The sequence below is a fragment of the Salvelinus sp. IW2-2015 genome, linkage group LG13, assembly GCF_002910315.2.
Source record: "Salvelinus sp. IW2-2015 linkage group LG13, ASM291031v2, whole genome shotgun sequence".
Classification (NCBI taxonomy): domain Eukaryota; kingdom Metazoa; phylum Chordata; class Actinopteri; order Salmoniformes; family Salmonidae; genus Salvelinus; species Salvelinus sp. IW2-2015.
In genome coordinates, this window is record NC_036853.1 from 25,860,233 (window position 1) to 25,880,386 (window position 20,154).

Here is a 20,154-nt window from a genome sequence, read left to right on the forward strand (position 1 = left end):
TGGAGTCCACCTTTTGTAAATTCAATTGATTGGATATGATTTGGAAAGGCACACACCTGTCTATATAAGGCCTCACAGTTGACAGTGCATGTCAGAGTAAAAACCAAGCCATGAGGTCAAAGGAATTGTCCGTAGAACTCCGAGAGGATTGTGTCGAGGCACAGATCTGGGGAAGGGTACCAAAAAATGTCTGCAGCATTGAAGGTCCCCAAGAACACAGTGGCCTCCATCATTCTTACATGGAAGAAGTTTGGAACCACCAAGACTCTTCCTAGAGCTSGTCACCAGGCCAAACTGAGCAATCGGGGGAGAAGGGTGACCAGGAACTAGATGGTCACTATGACAGAGCTCTAGAGTTCCTCTGTGGAGATGGGAGAACCTTCCAGAAGGACAACCATCTCTGCAGCACTCTACCAATCAGGCCTTTATAGTAGAGTGGACAGARGGAAGCCARTCCTCAGTAAAAGGCACATGACAGCCCGCTTGGAGTTATAAGGCACCTAAAGACTCTCAGACCATGAGAAACAAGATTCTCTGGTCTGCTGAAACCAAGACTGAACTATTTGGCCTGAATGCCGAGCATCAGGTCTGGAGGAAACCTGGCACCATCCCTACGGGGAAGCATGGTGGTGGCAGCATCATGCTGTGGGGATGTTTTTCAGCGGCAGGAACTGGGAGGCTAGTCAAGACCGAGGCAAAGATGAACGGAGCAAAGTACAGAGAGATCCTTGATAAAAAATCTCCTCCAGAGCGCCCAGGACCTCAGACTGGGGTGAAGGTTCACTTTCCAAAAGGACAACGACRCTTAGCACACTACCAAGACAATGCAGGAGTGGCTTCGGYACAAGTCTGAATGTCCATGAGTGGCKCAGCCAGAGCCAGACTTGAACCCGATTGAACATCTCTGTATTGACCTGAAAATAGCTGTGCAGCAACACTCCCCATCCAACCTGGCAGAGCTTGAGAGGATCTGCAGAGAAGAATGGGAGAAAATCCCCAAATACAGGTGCGCCAAGCTTGTAGCGACATACCCAAGAAGACTCGATGCTGTAATCACTGCCAAAGTGCTTCAACAAAGTACTGAGTAAATTGTCTGAATACTTATGTAAATGTGATATTTCAGTTTTTTTATATATATATAAATTAGCAAACATTTCTAAAAACCTGTTTTTGCTTTGTCATTATGGGGTAAATTGATGAAAAAAAACAACAATTTAATAAATTTTTGAATAAGGCTGTAACGTAACAAAATGTGGGAAAAAAGTCAAGGGGTCTGAATACTTTCCGAATGCACTGTAAGGGCAAGGCGTGCTGCTCTGTTTTCAACCAGCTGCAGATTTGCTAGGTTTTTCTTTGCTTAATTTGACCATATTACCGAACAGTAATCAAGATGGGACATACCCCTCCCCATCTTCAACTTAGTCAATATGAGTTGACCATGATAATTGACCATCCAATGTTATACCTAGGAGTTTAGTCCCTCTGTAACTTTCTCACTCATCATTATTTAAGATTCATTAAGGATTATCTGCAATCATAAGCAATGTTTTTATCAGACTTGAAAGTTGGAAAACATAAGAAATTAGCATCTACTTTTACAAGAACAAATAAAGTGTGAAGCCAGGACTTGCAAAACAACTGCTTGAAAGCTATACCATTTCAAAGTTAAGGTATTGTTAATTGTTTGGCTCCCAGAGTATTAACAATACTACAAAGTAGTGCTGCATGCAAATACATCAAAGTAGTGTTGCATGCATATACTCTTAGAYAAAAGGGTTCCAAAAAGGTTATTCGGCTGTCCCCATAGGAGAATCCTTTTTGGTTGCAGGTAAAACCATTTTTTGCTCAATGTAGAATCCTCTACGTGGAACCAAAAAGGGTTAACCTGGAAGCAAAAGGGTTCTATCTGCAACCAAAAAMGATTATTCAAAGGGTTCCCCTATGCAGACAGCCAAAGAACCCTTTAAGGTTCTAGATAGGACCTTTTTTTCCTAAGAGTGTAGATGTCAAAGTAGTTATACATCCATAGACATCAATAACTGTCACAAAGGAATGATTAACTCAATGAAACAATTGGGAGAAAAATGTTCATACAATACACAGTACATTCATTTTTGTCCGTTTTATAGTCCCTACTGTCATAGCACGTACGCTACTCATTGCCTTGAGGGTATCAGCAGGTTCTCCCTGAGAAGAGAAGAGGAGGACCTGTCTGGACACAGGACTGAACGTGCAGAGAGAGAGTGCCTAATCCCTGAACACATACATTTATGTTGCTTATCCGTCCTCTTCTCACAAACAGAACCAGACAGAAAGACAACCTAGATTAGTCCTGGGCTCATTTCACTGTATGACCTCATACCTAACGCAACCAAGCAGGGGAGCTGAATGTCTGTTTGGCCTCTTTCTGTCTGTCTGTCTGGAATCAGCTCAGGTTTGCACTCAATAGCCATGGAACTTTGCAACGCCAAGAGTTTACCTCATTCTACCTAACTGGGCATGGAACTAATAGAGCTAATCTCCAATGAGGTGTTCTTGGGCAGTTCAAAGAAGAGGGGGTGCTTGGGTGGAACCAGGGATGGACCTCTAGTTTGGCAAATTTTCTTAAAGCCCGCTCTGAAAAATACTAACCTGGGGCTAGCGGACTAGCCTAACTTCTTTCCATGGGTGTTAGACAATGAGAAGGGTGTCTGCTGCTCTCCACTTCATGTCTGTTGAAAAGCAACATCAGCTTTGACATCAGCCCGCCTCAACTGCTCAGTCGATTGCACTGAACATGCAATGGGATACAATGAAATATTACGCCTGACTTTTCAAAAGAGATAGCTGCTGCCATAAGTTGTCGGCATTAGTCTAAAATGTTCCCAAGTATAAAACCCAACAATAACATGTGCCTGCTGCCCAGTACCCTTTACGGTCCGTGGCTTTTTAAAAGCATATGCCTGTGGTTGGTTTCCTGGCCTCTCTGCCTGTGTATGCGTGTGTGAACGTCTACATATTATTGCCATATGTGCTGGTCGGGTGAGGAGAGAGAAGAGACGCCGTGCCAAATTATATCAATTATCAGAGTGTTGCAATCCTCCAACTCTCTCGCTAAACAACACCCAGAGTACAACCGGAGAAAACACCATGTTTGTCTGGAGAAGACGAGGTGTTCCAAACAGTGGGAGACAGGGAGGGAAGCCTCAGGGACAGAGAGAGGATGTGAGATAATAGGACCGTGCTCTAATGCAGATTATATAAATATGATAAATGCTTTTGTGGGTGATTTGATCTGCTCTCTCTATAATCGGCTCCAGAGAGCTAATCAAGTTGCTGGCGTGTGTGTGTGTGTGTGTGTGTGTGTGTGTGTGTGTGTGTGTGTGTGTGTGTGTGAGAGAGAGAGAGAGAGAGAGAGAACTGGCAGGGAGAGGTGTTGTGTAGAAAACAACACCATCTGTCTCTGCACCACGGCAGAACGTTCCTGTAGATCTGTCTCTGAAGAAAAAACAATATTGGGCTGGCCATGGTTCCATTTAACGAGCACAGAGAACGAAGGAGAGAGCGAGAGAAAGAAAGAAAATCACACCAAATCCAAATAATGCAATAAAAGAAAGAAACAAGAGAAAAGGATAAAGACTTGGCAAACACAGAAAGAGCAACAAATTCCACCACTAAACTTTACAGTGTTGGTCCATCAAAAGGCGAGAGAGAACAAAGATGTGTTTCAGATCAAACTAGTCAAACAATAAGGCACGATAACCCTTTAAACAGAGGCWGCATCTCAAATGGCACTCTATTCTCTATGGGCCCTGGTCAAAAGTAGCGCACAACATAGGGAATAGGGTGCCATTTGAGACACAACCAGAGTCATAGAGCCAACTTTAATAAAGACCCCTCTCTGGAGATGTGCCCCCTAAGGATCCTAATTGTCTCCTGGTGAAATTACATTGGCTTGATTTGCTGTGTCCATCTCTCATTTCATGTTCGACTTCATGTTTTTTCATTACTCAGTACTTCTGATTGACAGGGAGTGCTGCGTAGCATGTTTTACAACAGAATGTCTGGATTTGAGGCCAAGGATTTGAAAACGCTGCAGGCAGGAGGGTCCAGCGGGCCAACAGCAACAGTGTGCTCACCAGGCAGAGCAGAGCAGGGCTGAACTGTAGCGGTTCCAGGGCCCATGTGTGTCCGTCTGTGGACCCTAGAACCGGGGACCAGGAAACGAGGCCTTGCAGGGCTGATTCAGGGCAGATTCAGTGTTGATTCAGGGCCTCATTAGCCCCAGGAAATAGTCAATCCAATGGGGGAACAGCGTAGAGGAGGTCTGGCTGTGTGGCTAGGAGGATCAGTGTCTGAGGTGGTAAGATCTAAAAAGCATTACTATTCATTCTGTTACTCTACATACCCACCACACAACACCAGCTCCTCTCCAACTCAGAGGGTTTACTCAAACGTGGCCGGTGGTGCGCAAGCTGAACTTGGCACTCTCTGTCTCACTAGCTCAGGCATCACATACAGTACACATACAGTACACATACAGTACTCCAGACTGTAAAGAATACCGCCAGTGAGAGTATAAGTGTGGTTCTGATCTGGTTACTATGTGTTGAGGAAGGTGCTGTGACATTTTGAATCCATGCAGATTTTGCATTTATACTGCAGTCTTCTTCTTCTGCAGGTCAGACTGTTTGACTCCGACACGTGTACTGCAGTTGGTCTGAGCAGAGCTACGGGCCAGGGATGCAGAGTGAAACCCTGACTGAGTGTGAGAGGATTGGGTATTCGTCCATTCTCTCAGCAGCTCGTCCCGTCTCTTTGTCCAGCCAGTCAGTGTTTGGGTTCCATCATGGCGGCATGTTAACGAGGCATCCCCGTGGAGCCAACCTGGACCTGAGGAGAGGAGCTGGCCTGGCAGATGGGATGTAACAGGCAGCTCGTTCTGCTCACAGCCAGAGGTCCCAGGGATGTCACTCAAACACACAACTCAACGCTAACCTTACTTTGCCATAGCTAAGGACCAGAGTGGCTCTTCACAGACAGACAGATCATCTGGTACATTCACCTCACTGTGAATGTGCCGGAATAGGACTTAGATATGACTCACAWGTTTCACGTGTCTACAGTATATGCATAACTTGCCAGGCCATAAACAGAATAAAAGTATGTTTATGTGTGTATATATATATATACATATATACATTCACACACACACTACCGGTCAAAAGTTTTAGAACACCTACTCATTCAAGGGTTTTTCGTTATTTTTACTATTTTCTACATTGTAGAATAGTGAAGACATCAYAACTATGAAATAACACATATGGAATCATGTAGTAATCAAAAAAGGGTTAAACAAATCAAAATATATTTTATATTTCAGATTCTTCAAATAGCCACCGTTTGCCTTGATGACAGCTTTGACCAGGTGAAAGTTATGATCCCTTATTGATGTGACTTGGTAAATCCACTTCAAACAGTGTAGATGAAGGGGAGGAGACAGGTTAAAGAAGGATTTCGTAAGCCTTGAGATAATTGAGACATGGATTGTGCATGTGTGCCATTCAGAGGGTGAATGGGCAATACAAAATATTTAAGTGCATTTGAACGGGGTATGGTAGTAGGTGCCAGGCGCACCGGTTTGTGTCTGGAACTGCAATACTGCTGGGTTTTTCACGCTCAACAGCTTCCTGTGTGTATCAAGAATGGTCCACCGCCCAAATTATATCCAGCAACCTTGACACAACTGTGGGAAGCATTGGAGTCAACATGGGCCAGCATCCCTGTGGAACCTTTGACACCTTGTAGAGTCCATGCCCTGACAAATTGAGTCTGTTCTGAGGGCAAAAGTGGCAGGGTGGTACAACTGAATATTAGGAAGGTGTTCTTAATTTTTTGTAAACTCAGTGTATATATATGATACTGTAAATCTTATGTGTACATTAAATTATCCCTGAACAGTAAAACTGTCAACAGGGAGGAGTCCTATCCCTCCCCCTTGACAGTGGGAAAGCAGGCACAGGGCCCCATGTCAGATCCAACGTCTAACAACATTAGTTACACTACAGAATAAGGTCAGCTAGCCTAGTACTGTACTGTAGGCTGTGGGCTGGGCTTCATGGCTGTTGTCAGCTGTTATATGTCTGATGAGGAGACATTTACTACACTGTTGACCTGCTAATGGCTCCCTCTGAGACGACATCCCCAATGGCACCCTATCCCTATAAAGTGCACGACTTTTGACCAGAGCCCGCACTATATAGGAGTAGGGTGCTATTTGGGATGCACACAAGAGAAGACTGGCTCTAACCGCAGGTAGAATTCAAGTTTACAGCTCTGAAAACGTAAGCAGCCAGGATGCCAATTCATCTGAATGAACTAAATCCCCTTTTTCAATCTTACATGGAAGCATTTCCACTTAGTACAGGAAATAACTGGAATTTAGTTCTCATGTTGTCACACTGTTTGATGTATTCACTAGGGGTGTCACAGTGAAACCTGAGTCTGTGGTTAAGACAGGGACAGACTGAGGCTGGGGTTGGGTCTGTTTTAGACCCGGGTTCAAGTACTATTTGAAATATTTCAAATTCTTTAAGTGCCTGTATTAGCCTGCCTGGAGAGCCAGATGGGTGGGGTTTGAAATGTACAACTTTCTATTGGTTCCATTGCYCCAGGATACTCAATCAATCCCAGCGGATGTATTTGTAATGATGTCAAATTSTATTTGAACCCAGGTCTGGTCTGTAATATGGCTATAATGGTTTATCTGCTCAAGGCAATATGTTGGGAAACAGAAGGTGGATGGATGTTAGTACGTCAGCTAACTACCTTCACATAACCACAGTAATCCTACTCAACACAGAGGTGATGACGGAGTCCTAAAGTCTTATTTTGTCCTAGTCTTCCCACCGCCGAAGGTCGGATTTCAGGCTAAGTCTCTGAGAAATGTGGACGTGTGTGTGTGTGCGTACGTGCATGCGCGTGTATGAGTGTCTGTGTTAAACATTGTATGGACTCTGGTTTTCATGGTGGACGTTTTGCATGCGATGAGAACACATCACCGCCACATTTGGAAATAATTATGAATTAGTGCCTGATGTCGCATTCTTGTGGAACGCTATGGTGTTAACAATMATTATTTCAGAAGAACCACGAGCTACATGAACGTTTTCACAGCATATATGGCACGGGAGGAGTGGAGGAGTGTACAGATCCAGCCAGGCTTACAMTGTAGAGCAGCATGGTTGAGTTAAGCCATGTAAGGCCTCTTGCACTAATTTCTCTGTGATTGTCTCATGTGATACAGTGGCTTACCCTCATTTTCTCATTAAGTCTCACAGTGGGAGAGAGCGAGAGAAGCCCTCTGGTCTCCTCTGGTATCATTACTAAATATGGCTAGCTGTCCAGTGGGCCTGCTGGGGCCTGCTGCCTCCCAATACTCCTTCAATAAACCTCCATGTTCCCCTCCCCATCGGGGTGTGTGTGTGACGCCCTGGATGATTTGTAACGCTGCCCAGCCATCAACAAGATTGTTTGGATGGAGTTAGGGAGGGAGAGGAGAGAGGGAAAGAAGGGGAGGAGGGAGGGAGGGAAGAGGAGGGAGGGAACAGCCCTCCACTGTTTAAAAGCCAGATTGAAAAACAATGTTGTTAGGGACTCCAGTGCCAACAGAGCTGATGTCACCGACCCACTTTATCTTCTAGTATAAATACGCTTCATCCCCAACTGTGTCAGAGGGTTTCCGGCCAGCACACAACTCTCTATGTGACACTGGATGAGCGTAGCATAATGTAGCCTGGTGTGACAATGACCGTAGGAATTGGCAAGACAGCACTTAAACAGACCTGGGAACAGGCTGAGCATATAGTCCATGCCAACCTATAGCCTATCATCTAGCATGTAAACAATAGTTCACTAATCACTTGAGGGTTGATAGCAACAAAGTCCTAAAGCAGTGGTGTGTTAGCCATTAAAGTGGTGTATGTCTGTCACTGATTATTCGGGTTTACAACAAGAGGAAGTGGAAAGGGTGTGTGTCTGCACAGTGTAAGGAAGAGCCTGTATCCATGGGTAAACCACTGCTGCACATTACACATTAACTACTGCCATACAGACATTAACGTCTCACCACAGGGCATATGGGAGAGTGTGTGTGTGTGTGTGTGTCTATTTGCCTGCATGTGTGGTTGGTTGTTGTTGTCCACAGACTGTATGTAACACATGATAAATCTGTAACCAACAGCTGAGAGCTCTTCTCGTCTAGACCCTAACATAGCACAGGTTTCCTCTGCAAAAGAATTGCTTCCTTAACGTCTCACGGAGAAAAGTGGACGATGCCTGAATGTTAATAAAGAATGGTATGAGGAAATAAATACATGGAAGTAAGTGGACTAAGAGAGAGAGAGATTGGAAATGGACCCTAATGGAGTGGGACAGAGAGAGAGAGAGAGACAGAGTGACAAAGGGTGAGTGAGTGAGTGAGAGTGAGTGTGAGAGTGAGTGTGAGAGTGAGTGTGAGAGTGAGTGTGAGAGTGAGTGTGAGTGTGAGTGTGAGAGTGAGAGTGTGAGTGTGAGTGAGTGAGTGAGAGAGAGAGGAGCGAGAGATTGGAAGGGGACCTTAGTTCAATCTTGACTTACATGGAAGATGTGTTTGATGCCCAGGGCTAGTTTCTCTGTCCTGATGTCCCAGACCACAGGCTGGGGGGAGTTTAGCACAAACACCAGGGGCTTCTGGTGCACCAGTAGGGACTGGATGGGCTTCAGGTGCAGCTCCACCTGGGAACAGGACGACAGCAGGAGAGGGTTAGAGGACATTAGGTAACATTTTATATGAAGGGTACCTACAGTACATAAGGACGTCATGACATTCAACCCCCATGATTGATTGATTGATTGATTATATGGGGTAAAAGTCGTAGAGTTAAAGGACAGAAATCCCAGAAGTATTTTCAATGGGGTCCTCGGGGTAGGAGAAAGCAGGACATGCAGTGCATTCGGGAAATATTCTGACACCTTCTCTTTCCCAACATTTTGTTACGTTACAGCCTTATTCTAAAATTGATTACATTTATTTTTTACTCATCAAGCTACACACAATACCCCATAATGACAAAAAACAGAAACACCTTATTTACATAATTATTCAGACTCTTGGCTATGAGTGACATAATTGAGCTCAGGTGCATCCTGTTTCCAATGATCATCCTTGAGATGTTTCCACAACCTGAAAAATGCACACACCTGTCTATATACGGTCCCACAGTTGACAGTGCATTTCAGAGTAAAAAACAAGCCATGAGGTCGGAGGAATTGTCAGTAGAGCTCCGAGACAGGATTGTGTTGAGGCACAGATCTGGGGAAGGGTACCAAAAAATGTCTGCAGCATTGAAGGTCCCCAAGAACACAGTGGCCTCCATCATTCTTAAATGGAATACGTTTGGAACCACCAAGACTCTTCCTAGAGCTGGTCGCTTGGCCAAACTGAGCAATCGGGAGAGAAGGGCCTTGGTCAGGGAGGTGACCAAGAACCTGATGGTCACTCTGACAGAGCTTCAGAGTTCCTCTGTGGAGATGGGAGAAACTTACAGAAGGAACAAGGAACAACCATCTCTGCAGCACTCCACCGATCAGGCCTTTGTGTTAGAGTGGCCAGATGGAAGCCACTCCTCAGTAAAAGGCACATAACAGCCTGCTTGGAGTTTGCCAAAAGGACCTAAGGAATCTCAGACCATGAGAAACAAGATTCTCTGGTCTGCTGAAACCAAGCCTGAATGCCAAGTGTCACATCTGGAGGAAACCTGGCACCATCCCTACGGTGAAGCATGGTGGTGGCAGCATCATGCTGTGGGGATGTTTTTCAGCGGCAGGGACTGGGAGACTAGTCAGGATCGAGGCAAAAATGAACGGAGCAAAGTTCAGAGAGATCCTTGATGAAAACCTGCTCCAGAGACTCAGGACCTCCGACTGGGGCGAAAGTTCACTTCCAACAGGACAACGACCCTTAGCACACAGCCAAGACAATGCAGGAGTGCCTTTCGGACAAGTCTCGAACCTGATCGAACATCTCTGGAGAGACCTGAAAATTGCTCTGCAGCGATGCCTCCCATCCAACTTGACAGAGCTTGTAGCATCATACCCAAAGAAGACTCAAGGCTGTAATCGCTGTCAAAGATGCTCCAACAAAGTACTGAGTAAAGGTCTGAATACTTACGTAAATGTGCCATTTTCCCCCCATATACATTGGCAAAGAATTCTAAAAAACCTGTTTTGCATTGTCATCATGGGTATTGTGTGTAGATTGATGAAGGAAAACCTATTTAATCAATTTTAGAATAAGGCTGTAACGTAACAAAATGTGGAAAAGTCAAGGGGTCTGAATACTTTCCAAATGCACTGTAGCACATTCATAAGCAGTACATAAGCATGTCATAAACGCTTATGTCAACAACTGCAACTTGATAATTGCAGGAATAGTGACATTACTGTGCCATTTGTTCCGGAGTTCCAAATTAAGCAGCAGCAGCAGCTGAAAAGATGAGCTCCTACAAATATTGAAATGTAAATGTTTTTTTAGAGTAAAGTACATCGAAAAATCAAAAGAAAACTGCAAACTGAATAGGAGACCAAACAAGCAGCAAACAAAGAAGAAAGGCTTTTGAAAAAGTAACAATCTTTCATAAAATTATACCGTTTTCTTAGCTAGCTAAGTTGTTTACCTGTTGCTAGGCAGTTGCTAGGACATTCCTGAAAGAAGCTAGCTAGCTAACAAGGAGTGTCTAGTTGGCAGAAGAGAAGAAGGGACAAAGAAGGACAAAGTGGGACAAAATAAGGACAGAAGAAAAGGGAAAGGGGACATTAAGGTGAAGCAGTCCTCTAAAGACACAAAAGACAATAATACAAGAAACAACACTTCTATTGCTCTCCCTCTACGATAGCGCACTTCCGGTTTGGTTTGGAGCGAGTAGTTGCATTCCGCTTTGCTCCACAGGTAGTATTACAGGTAGTATTACATTTCATTTCATTACAGTACAACAGTTTGATTTGTTTGATCTTAGCTGGCTACATAGCCGTCTTTGTATCCAAGATAATTGTGTAGTCTAGAGTAATTGTCGAGGTTACCTAGCCAGTTAGAGGTTACCTAGCCAGCTACACTTTCAAACAAAGTCAACAACGCAGCCACTGCTAGCTAGCCTATTTCACCACCAGCAGTACTATATCATTTAGTCAATAAGATTTTTTGCAACGTAAGCTTAACTTTCTGAACATTCGAGACGTGTAGCCACTTGTCATTCCAATCTCCTTTGCATTAGCGTAGCCTCTTCTGTAGCCTGTCAACTATGTGTCTGTCTATCCCTGTTCTCTCCTCTCTGCACAGACCATACAAACGCTTCACACCGCGTGGCCGCTGCTACTCTAACCTGGTGGTCCAGCGCGCACGACCCACGTGGAGTTCCAGGTCTCAGGCAGCCTCTGGAACTGCCGATCTGCGGCCAACAAGGCAGAGTTCATCTCAGCCTATGCTTCCCTCCAGTCCCTCGACTTCTTGGCACTGACGGAAACATGGATTACCACTGATAACACTGCTACTCCTACTGCTCTCTCCTCGTCTGCCCACGTGTTCTCGCACACCCCGAGAGCTTTTGGTCAGCGGGGTGGTGGCACTGGGATCCTCATCTTCTCCAAGTGGACATTCTCTCTTTCTCCCCTGACCCATCTGTCTATCGCCTCCTTTGAATTCCATGCTGTCACAGTTACCAGCCCTTTCAAGCTTAACATCCTTATCATTTATCCCTCCAGGTTCCCTTGGAGAGTTCATCAATGAGCTTGACGCCCTGATAAGTTCCTTTCCTGAGGATGGCTCACCTCTCACAGTTCTGGGTGACTTTAACCTCCCCACGTCTACCTTTGACTCATTCCTCTCTGCCTCCTTCTTTCCACTCCTCTCCTCTTTTGACCTCACCCTCTCACCTTCCCCTACTCACAAGGCAGGCAATACGCTTGACCTCATCTTTACTAGATGCTGTTCTTCCACTAACTCATTGCAACTCCCCTCCAAGTCTCCGACACTACCTTGTATCCTTTTCCCTCTCGCTCTCATCCAACACTTCCCACACTGCCCCTACTCGGATGGTATCGCGCCGTCCCAACCTTCCGCTCTCTCTCCCCGCTACTCTCTCCTCTTCCATCCTATCATCTCTTCCCTCTGCTCAAACTTCTCCAACCTATCTCCTGATTCTGCCTCCTCAACCCTCCTCTCCTCCCTTTCTGCATCCTTTGACTCTCTATGTCCCCTATCCTCCAGGCCGGCTCGGTCCTCCCTCCTGCTCCGTGGCTCGACGACTCATTGCGAGCTCACAGAACAGGGCTCCGGGCAGCCGAGCGGAAATGGAGGAAAACTCGCCTCCCTGCGGACCTGGCATCCTTTCACTCCCTCCTCTCTACATTCTCCTCTTCTGTCTCTGCTGCTAAAGCCAATTTCTACCACTCTAAATTCCAAGCATCTGCCTCTAACCCTAGGAAGCTCTTTGCCACCTTCTCCTCCCTCCTGAATCCTCCTCCCCCTCCTCCCCTCCTCCTCTCTGCTGATGACTTCGTCAACCATTTTGAAAAGAAGGTCGACGACATCCGATCCTCGTTTGCTAAGTCAAACGACACCGCTGGTTCTGCTCACACTGCCCTACCCTGTGCTTTGACCTCTTTCTCCCCTCTCTCTCCAGATGAAATCTCGCGTCTTGTGACGGCCGGCCGCCCAACAACCTGCCCGCTTGACCCTATCCCCTCCTCTCTCTCCAGACCATTTCCGGAGACCTTCTCCCTTACCTCACCTCGCTCATCAACTCATCCTTGACCGCTGGCTACGTCCCTTCCGTCTTCAAGAGAGCGAGAGTTGCACCCCTTCTGAAAAAACCTACACTCGATCCCTCCGATGTCAACAACTACAGACCAGTATCCCTTCTTTCTTTTCTCTCCAAAACTCTTGAACGTGCCGTCCTTGGCCAGCTCTCCTGCTATCTCTCTCAGAATGACCTTCTTGATCCAAATCAGTCAGGTTTCAAGACTAGTCATTCAACTGAGACTGCTCTTCTCTGTGTCACGGAGGCGCTCCGCACTGCTAAAGCTAACTCTCTCTCCTCTGCTCTCATCCTTCTAGACCTATCGGCTGCCTTTGATACTGTGAACCATCATATCCTCCTCTCCACCCTCTCCGAGCTGGGCTCTCCGGCGCGGCCACGCTTGGATTGCGTCCTACCTGACAGGTCGCTCCTACCAGGTGGCGTGCGAGAATCTGTCTCCGCACCACGTGCTCTCACCACTGGTGTCCCCAGGGCTCTGTTCTAGCCTCTCCTATTCTCGCTATACACCAAGTCACTTGGCTCTGTCATATCCTCACATGGTCTCTCCTATCATATGCTATGCAGACGACACACAATTAATCTTCTCCTTCCCCCTCTGATAACCAGGTGGTGAATCGCATCTCTGCATGTCTGGCAGACATATCAGTGTGGATGACGGATCACCACCTCAAGCTGAACCTCGGCAAGACGGAGCTGCTCTTCCTCCCGGGAAGGACTGCCCGTTCCATGATCTCGCCATCACGGTTGACAACTCCATTGTGTCCTCCTCCAGAGTGCTAAGAACCTTGGCGTGATCCTGGACAACACCCTGTCGTTCTCAACTAACATCAAGGCGGTGACCCGTTCCTGTAGGTTCATGCTCTACAACATTCGCAGAGTACGACCCTGCCTCACGCAGGAAGCGGCGCAGGTCCTAATCCAGGCACTTGTCATCTCCCGTCTGGATTACTGCAACTCGCTGTTGGCTGGGCTCCCTGCCTGTGCCATTAAACCCTACAACTCATCCAGAACGCCGCAGCCCGTCTGGTGTTCAACTTTCCCAAGTTCTCTCACGTCACCCCGCTCCTCCGCTCTCTCCACTGGCTTCCAGTTGAAGCTCGCATCCGCTACAAGACCATGGTGCTTGCCTACGGAGCTGTGAGGGAACGGCACCTCCGTACCTTCAGGCTCTGATCAGGCCCTACACCCAAACAAGGGCACTGCGTTCATCCACCTCTGGCCTGCTCGCCTCCCTACCTCTGAGGAAGTACAGTTCCCGCTCAGCCCAGTCAAAACTGTTCGCTGCTCTGGCACCCCAATGGTGGAACAAACTCCCTCACGACGCCAGGTCAGCGGAGTCAATCACCACCTTCCGGAGACACCTGAACACCACCTCTTTAAGGAATACCTAGGATAGGATAAAGTAATCCTTCTAACCCCCCCCCCCCTTTAAAAAGAGTTAGATGCACTATTGTAAAGTGGTTGTTCCACTGGATATCATAAGGTGAATGCACCAATTTGTAAGTCGCTCTGGATAAGAGCGTCTGCTAAATGACTTAAATGTAAATGTAAATTTACAAATGATATCAACTTGCGGTTGTTGTCATTAGCATTGCTATGATTGGAGCCACTTCCACCAGGTGTGGGCGCAACACAGCACTGCGAAACACACAGGAATTAGGAACCGGAACCTTTACAGAGCTAAGGGGAGGAACCCACAGTATAAAATGTACGAGTCAGCGTAGGGTCAACTACAGTGCATTAAAACCACCAGCCCCTTTCATTTCACACAGCTGCTTCACTCGGCAAATAGCAGAGCTTTTTCTTTACGGCGGCTATTTTTGTGGTATCAATGTTATCAAAACATTGCAGGACCACTCTGTTGACTGTTCCTGCACAATTACAGAGCTARAATGTTACGGATGGTTGTCTTTTTATTTTTTTTGTTTATATACACTAACTGTACTGATAATCTCAATGAGCCTGTATGACCGGGAGCTATGAATCGCCGGGGAAGGCAGTAACTCAGCTCTAATATGTGGTCTCTCTCTGGACGCTGCTATCTGAACGCTCACACACACTGGAGGCTTTGTTAGGAGCGCTGAGGAAAAAACATTTTTACGAGCAACAGAGCAAGCCTCTGTTACCCACAACTCCACAGTGTGGAGCTATGAGCGAGCTATGTCTTCCCTTCTCCTTGACGTGTGTGTGCGTGCATGCGTGAGCTAAGGCTTCAGCTATGGCTTCCAGACCGTCATTAAATTGTATTCTCGCCGTCTGTCAGTGACGGGGAGAGGAGAACTCCAGTGAACTCCCACTGCTGGGACGTGTGTTGTTGCCCTGCACTGCTGGCCTAGGCTGGGCCCCCAAGACCAAATCTATCCTGGTGATTTAGAGGCCTGAAGGCCTCACTGAAACCAGACCCTGCTTTAGACATGTTAAAATTCAGCCCCCCCATCAGCTGTTTGATAAATAGGCCACAACTTTATCACAATCAATGTTTTATGAGCTAAGCTCCACTATCAGATTGGAAGAGGTGTTCTGTTACCTGGGAGTTAACCTTTTACTGCAGTGGGATAAATCATGGTCAGACAGAGTGTTTGCATCCCAATATTACATTTTATATACATCACAAAAGACTGAAATATGACAAAACAGTTTGCCATAGAAACACAGGGCTTTCAGCATTTAAAAGAAATATATGTTTATTAACTATGAAATTATGAKAAATATTAATAACATTKCACCCATGAGATCATTAGAGGGTGATTTGGTCATTTGACTGCAGAAAAGGTGTCTTGTTCGCAGACACTTCTGCGCAAATGTGGAAAGACCTTTGGTTCACCAAAGCGTCAAACTTGGACTTCATTAGCCAATACATTAATCGGCTTAATCTACCAACCAATCATTTCACCCTAACCCTTTTTCCCACGCCTCACAGTCGTGTGAGTCGCAAAAATTAATTGATGACAAATACTTTACTCAGTAGGTCACTCCCACGGAATTGTATGGTCACTCCCACTCAGGCAAACTTTGAATCGTTGATATCCCAGGCTTACAGGTACAGTTGAAGTCGGAAGTTTACATACACTTAGGCTGGAGTCATTAAAACTCGTTTGTCAACCACTCCACAAATGTCTTGTTAACAAACTGTAGTTTTGGCAAGTTTGTTAGGACATCTTACTTTGTGTATGACACAAGTAATTTTTCCAACAATTGTTTACAGACAGATTATTTCACTTATAATTCACCCTATCACAATTCCAGTGGGTCAGAAGTTTACATAAACTAAGTTGACTGTGCCTTTAAACAGCGTGGAAAATTCCAGAAAATGGTGTCATGGCTTTTCTGATAGGCTAATTGACATAATTTGAGTCAATTGGAGGTGTACCTGTGGATGTATCAAGGCCTACCTTCAAACTCACTGCCTCTTTACCTGGAGACCTCCGGAGGTCTCCAGCACCTCCGAAGATGCTGGAGGAAACAGGTACAAAAGTATCTATATCCACAGTAAAACGAGCAATTTCCAAACGCCTGAAGATACCACATTCATCTGTACAAACAATAGTACGCAAGTATAAACACCATGGGACCACGCGGCTGTCACCGCTCAGGAAGGAGACYCGTTCTGTTTCCTAGAGATGAACGTACTTTGGTGCGAACAGTGCAAATCAATCCCAGAACAACAGCAAAGGACCTTGTGAAGATGCTGGAGGAAACAGGTACAAAAGTATCTATATCCACAGTAAAACGAGTCCTATATCAACATAACCTGAAAGGCCTCTCAGCAAGAAAGAGGCCACTGCTCCAAAACTTTTTGGAGAAATGTCCTCTGGTCTGATGAAACATAAATACAACTGTTTGGCCATAATGACCATTGTTATGTTTGGAGGAAAAAGGGGGAAGCTTGCAAGCCGAAGAAGCACAGGGGTGAAGCACAGGGGTGGCAGCATCATGTTGTGGCAGTGCTTTGCTGCAGGAGGGACTGGTGCACTTCACAAAATAGATGGCTTCATGAAAAAGGAAAATGATGTGGATACATTGAAGCAACATCTCAAGACATCAGTCAGGAAGTTAAKGCTTGGTCGCAAATGGGTCTTCCAAATGGACAAAGACCACAAGCATACTTCCAAAGTTGTGGCAATTAAGGACAACAAAGTCAAGGTATTGGAGTGGTCATCACAAAGCCCTGACCTCAATCCCATAGAATTTGTGGGAAGAACTGAAAAAGCATGTGCGAGCAAGGAGAACTACAAATCTGTCTCAGTTACACCAGCTCTGTCAGGAGGAATGGGCCAAAATTTACCCAACGTATTGTGGAAAGCTTCTGGAAGGCTATCTGAAACGTTTGACCCAAATAAACAATTTAAAAGCAATGCTACCAAATACTAATTGAGTGTATGTAAACTTCTGACCCACTGGGATTGTGATGAAAGAAATAAAAGCTGAAAAAAACTATTCTCTCTACTATTATTCTGACATTTCACATTCTTAAAATAAAGTGGTGATCCTAACTGACCTAAGCCAGGGAATTTTTACTAGGATTAAATGTCAGGAATTGTGAAAAACAGAGTTTAAATGTATTTGGCTAAGGTGTATGTAAACTTCCGACTTCAACTGTATATGTGCTGTGCAAGGTTACCTGGGCGTCACAGGAGGTTGGTGTCACCTTCATTGGGGAGGATGGGCTCGTGGTAATGTCTGGAGTGGAATTAGTGGAATGGTATCAAATAGATCAAACACATCGTTTCCATGCGTTTGATGCCATTATTTTAACTCCGGTCCAGCCATTTTAATGAGCCGTCCTCCCCTCGGCAGCCTCCACTTTTGGGGGTAAATACTCTCTGAGAAGTTATCCGATGGATACCTGTTCAAGTGACATACAGTACATATCTAGTTTTGAGGGATACTGATACAGGGAAAGAGGAGGGGGGGAACTATAGTTTAACTTGTCAGTTTGTTAAACCTTCCTTCACTTCATCTCTCTCTCTCTCCTTTATCTCTATCTGTCTTCGTTCCGTCTAGCTTTAACTTTATTCCCAGGCTAATCATATTAAGCTCTTCCTGTGTGTGAATGGACAGAGCTTGTAAATCACCCACAAGGAGTTCTGTCAGTGTCATATTATTAACATTTACTGGCCATAAATCAATCCTAACTCAATCAGTCAAGGCAGGTTCAGATGTCAAAAAGAGGGAAGGACTTCTTGTTTTTTAAGTTGCAACTGGCGACAGCACATTTCAAATCACAGTACAGGGAGCGTCAATGAACACATGAATGCGCGTTGTGTCTGGGAGTTTCATGACATTTCAGTTGTATACGAGAGCCAAGAAAATGTTCAGAGCATGTACGTACAAACAAGTTGTTTGTTCACGGCTCTGCATAGTTCAAACCTCAGATACTGATCTTCTGAAGAAAACCTTTTGCAGTGTTTATATGGTCTGTTACATTAACGGATAGGCTCTTAAGATGTAATGGTTGATATATTCCAAGGTTAACCACAGTTAAACATAAACAATGATTAAATTCTTCAGACTCTGTTATGAGGCAGACAACGTCTTTAAAGTAGCCGGTAAATCGCTTAAGCAGAACTGTTAGCTCAGACAACAGAAACTCCATTGAACCAGACCAAACTACAGCATTGGACAGACAGAAAGTTATTCAGTTGCATCAATCATACACTCCCACACACTTTCGCTCTCCTTCTGGGTTTTTTCATGCTGTCACTGAGACATGATATGAAGCGCACACACACACACACACACACACACACACACACACACACACACCCCACCTTGCCAGACCCAGTCTCCTTACACCATCATCTCCCCCATTGACCATCTCTAAAACACTCTGGTTTATGCCTCAACAGAGCTATCCAGGAAAAAGTAAAATGTGTATCCACTGTCTGTGACAGGCTGTTGATAGTCAAAGTGGACAGTTGTATCCCTTTGACACCTCTTTAGGCCAGAGGAGTGTGAGACACAGCTGAGAGAATAGTCCTAGAGAGAGTAGATGCATGGCTTGAAAGCCTCCTGATCACAATCTCCCACAGATCTAAGACCCTGTAGAAGAGAGGAGAAGGGAGGAGAGAAAATGAGAGTGTTTAGCGGTATGGGCCATAAAAGTGCTGCAATAATCATAATAAAAAAAAGAACTCGGAGAGAGACGAATGGAAGAAATTACAGTACGCTTATCTCCAAGGGGGCTTGGCTCAGAGACGCTCCACACACAGTCACACACACACACACACACTGTCACACAAGTCTGGCAGATGCTCCACACATACAGTCACACAACAAGCGAGGCGAAAGCCCCACAAGTCTCCCACAGCTTTCTCAACCTTTTTTCCCTCTCACTCCTTTCTTCATGTTTGTCCTCGTGGACAATCTTAGATGAGCATCTAGTCTACTTAAGCCTCCCCCTCTGTCCAGACTCTGGAAAAATCATCTCCATCCCTCCTGGGAGAATAACCGAACGCAAGGCAACCCAGAAACAATCATACCTGCTCTCATTCTGCTGGCTTCAGGGGCCTTGGCTTTGAACAGAGAGGGGGGGTAGAGAGAGAGAGAGAGAGAGAGATAGAGAGAGAGAGAGAGAAGAGAGAGAGACAGACATTCAGACAGACGGACGGAGACAGAGAGAGACCGAGAGAGATCTGTAAAAGTTATGGAATTTTAGCACCAGACAGAAACAATTCCAAAACAAGTGAGTCACCAGAAAAGCAAAGGCAATAAAGGCATAAACACAGTTGAGGGGAGACAAAATGGCAGAGGTTAAGAGAAATTAGTGCAGGAGAGTCCAATATAAATCACATTAACAGTGTCGTGATACCCTCTCTAATGTCAGACTGAATGCGCCGATGGGAGGGTCACTCATGTAGAAATACCTGGAGAATATGCTTCTCAATGTCCACCTTGAGACCATTTAGCCAGTCAACGTCCAGACATTATAGATCAACGGAGGACGGCATCAATCCATGATCTTTCACACTTACCAATGTGGGAAGCTAAACTGAACAACCAGCGGGAGATAATGTGATACCAATCTATCAGATGTGGAAGAACTGGAACCAACAGCCACTTTCCCACTGCACTCCCAGTCCACACTCCCACTCCCAGTCCCAGTCCACACTCCCAGCGCCAACTCCCCATCCCCTCACATACTTCTACCAGTCAGATGTGTAGAGTACAGAGGCGAGCTGAGCAGCAGCTGCTGTGTGTCTCTATCTGCCCACAGAGAGACTGAGATGCCTTCCATCCGGGTTCCATCTGGCCCATTGCCGTGGTAGCAGATAGACCGACACAAACACTGTCCAGCGTTGGGATTGTCTATACTCTGCAT

General features: G+C 45.7%; 1 protein-coding gene across 1 annotated transcript in view; it reads right to left on the reverse strand.

Annotated features, from left to right (window-relative positions):
• The window catches only part of LOC111972360 (transforming growth factor beta receptor type 3), a 145,441-nt gene that overhangs the window by 56,274 nt on the left and 69,013 nt on the right, over window positions 1-20,154 (reverse strand). The window contains exon 4 of the mRNA XM_023999387.2: window positions 8,617-8,754. Within this exon, the coding sequence (XP_023855155.1) occupies window positions 8,617-8,754 (138 nt within the window). The remainder of the gene's footprint in view (window positions 1-8,616; window positions 8,755-20,154) is intronic.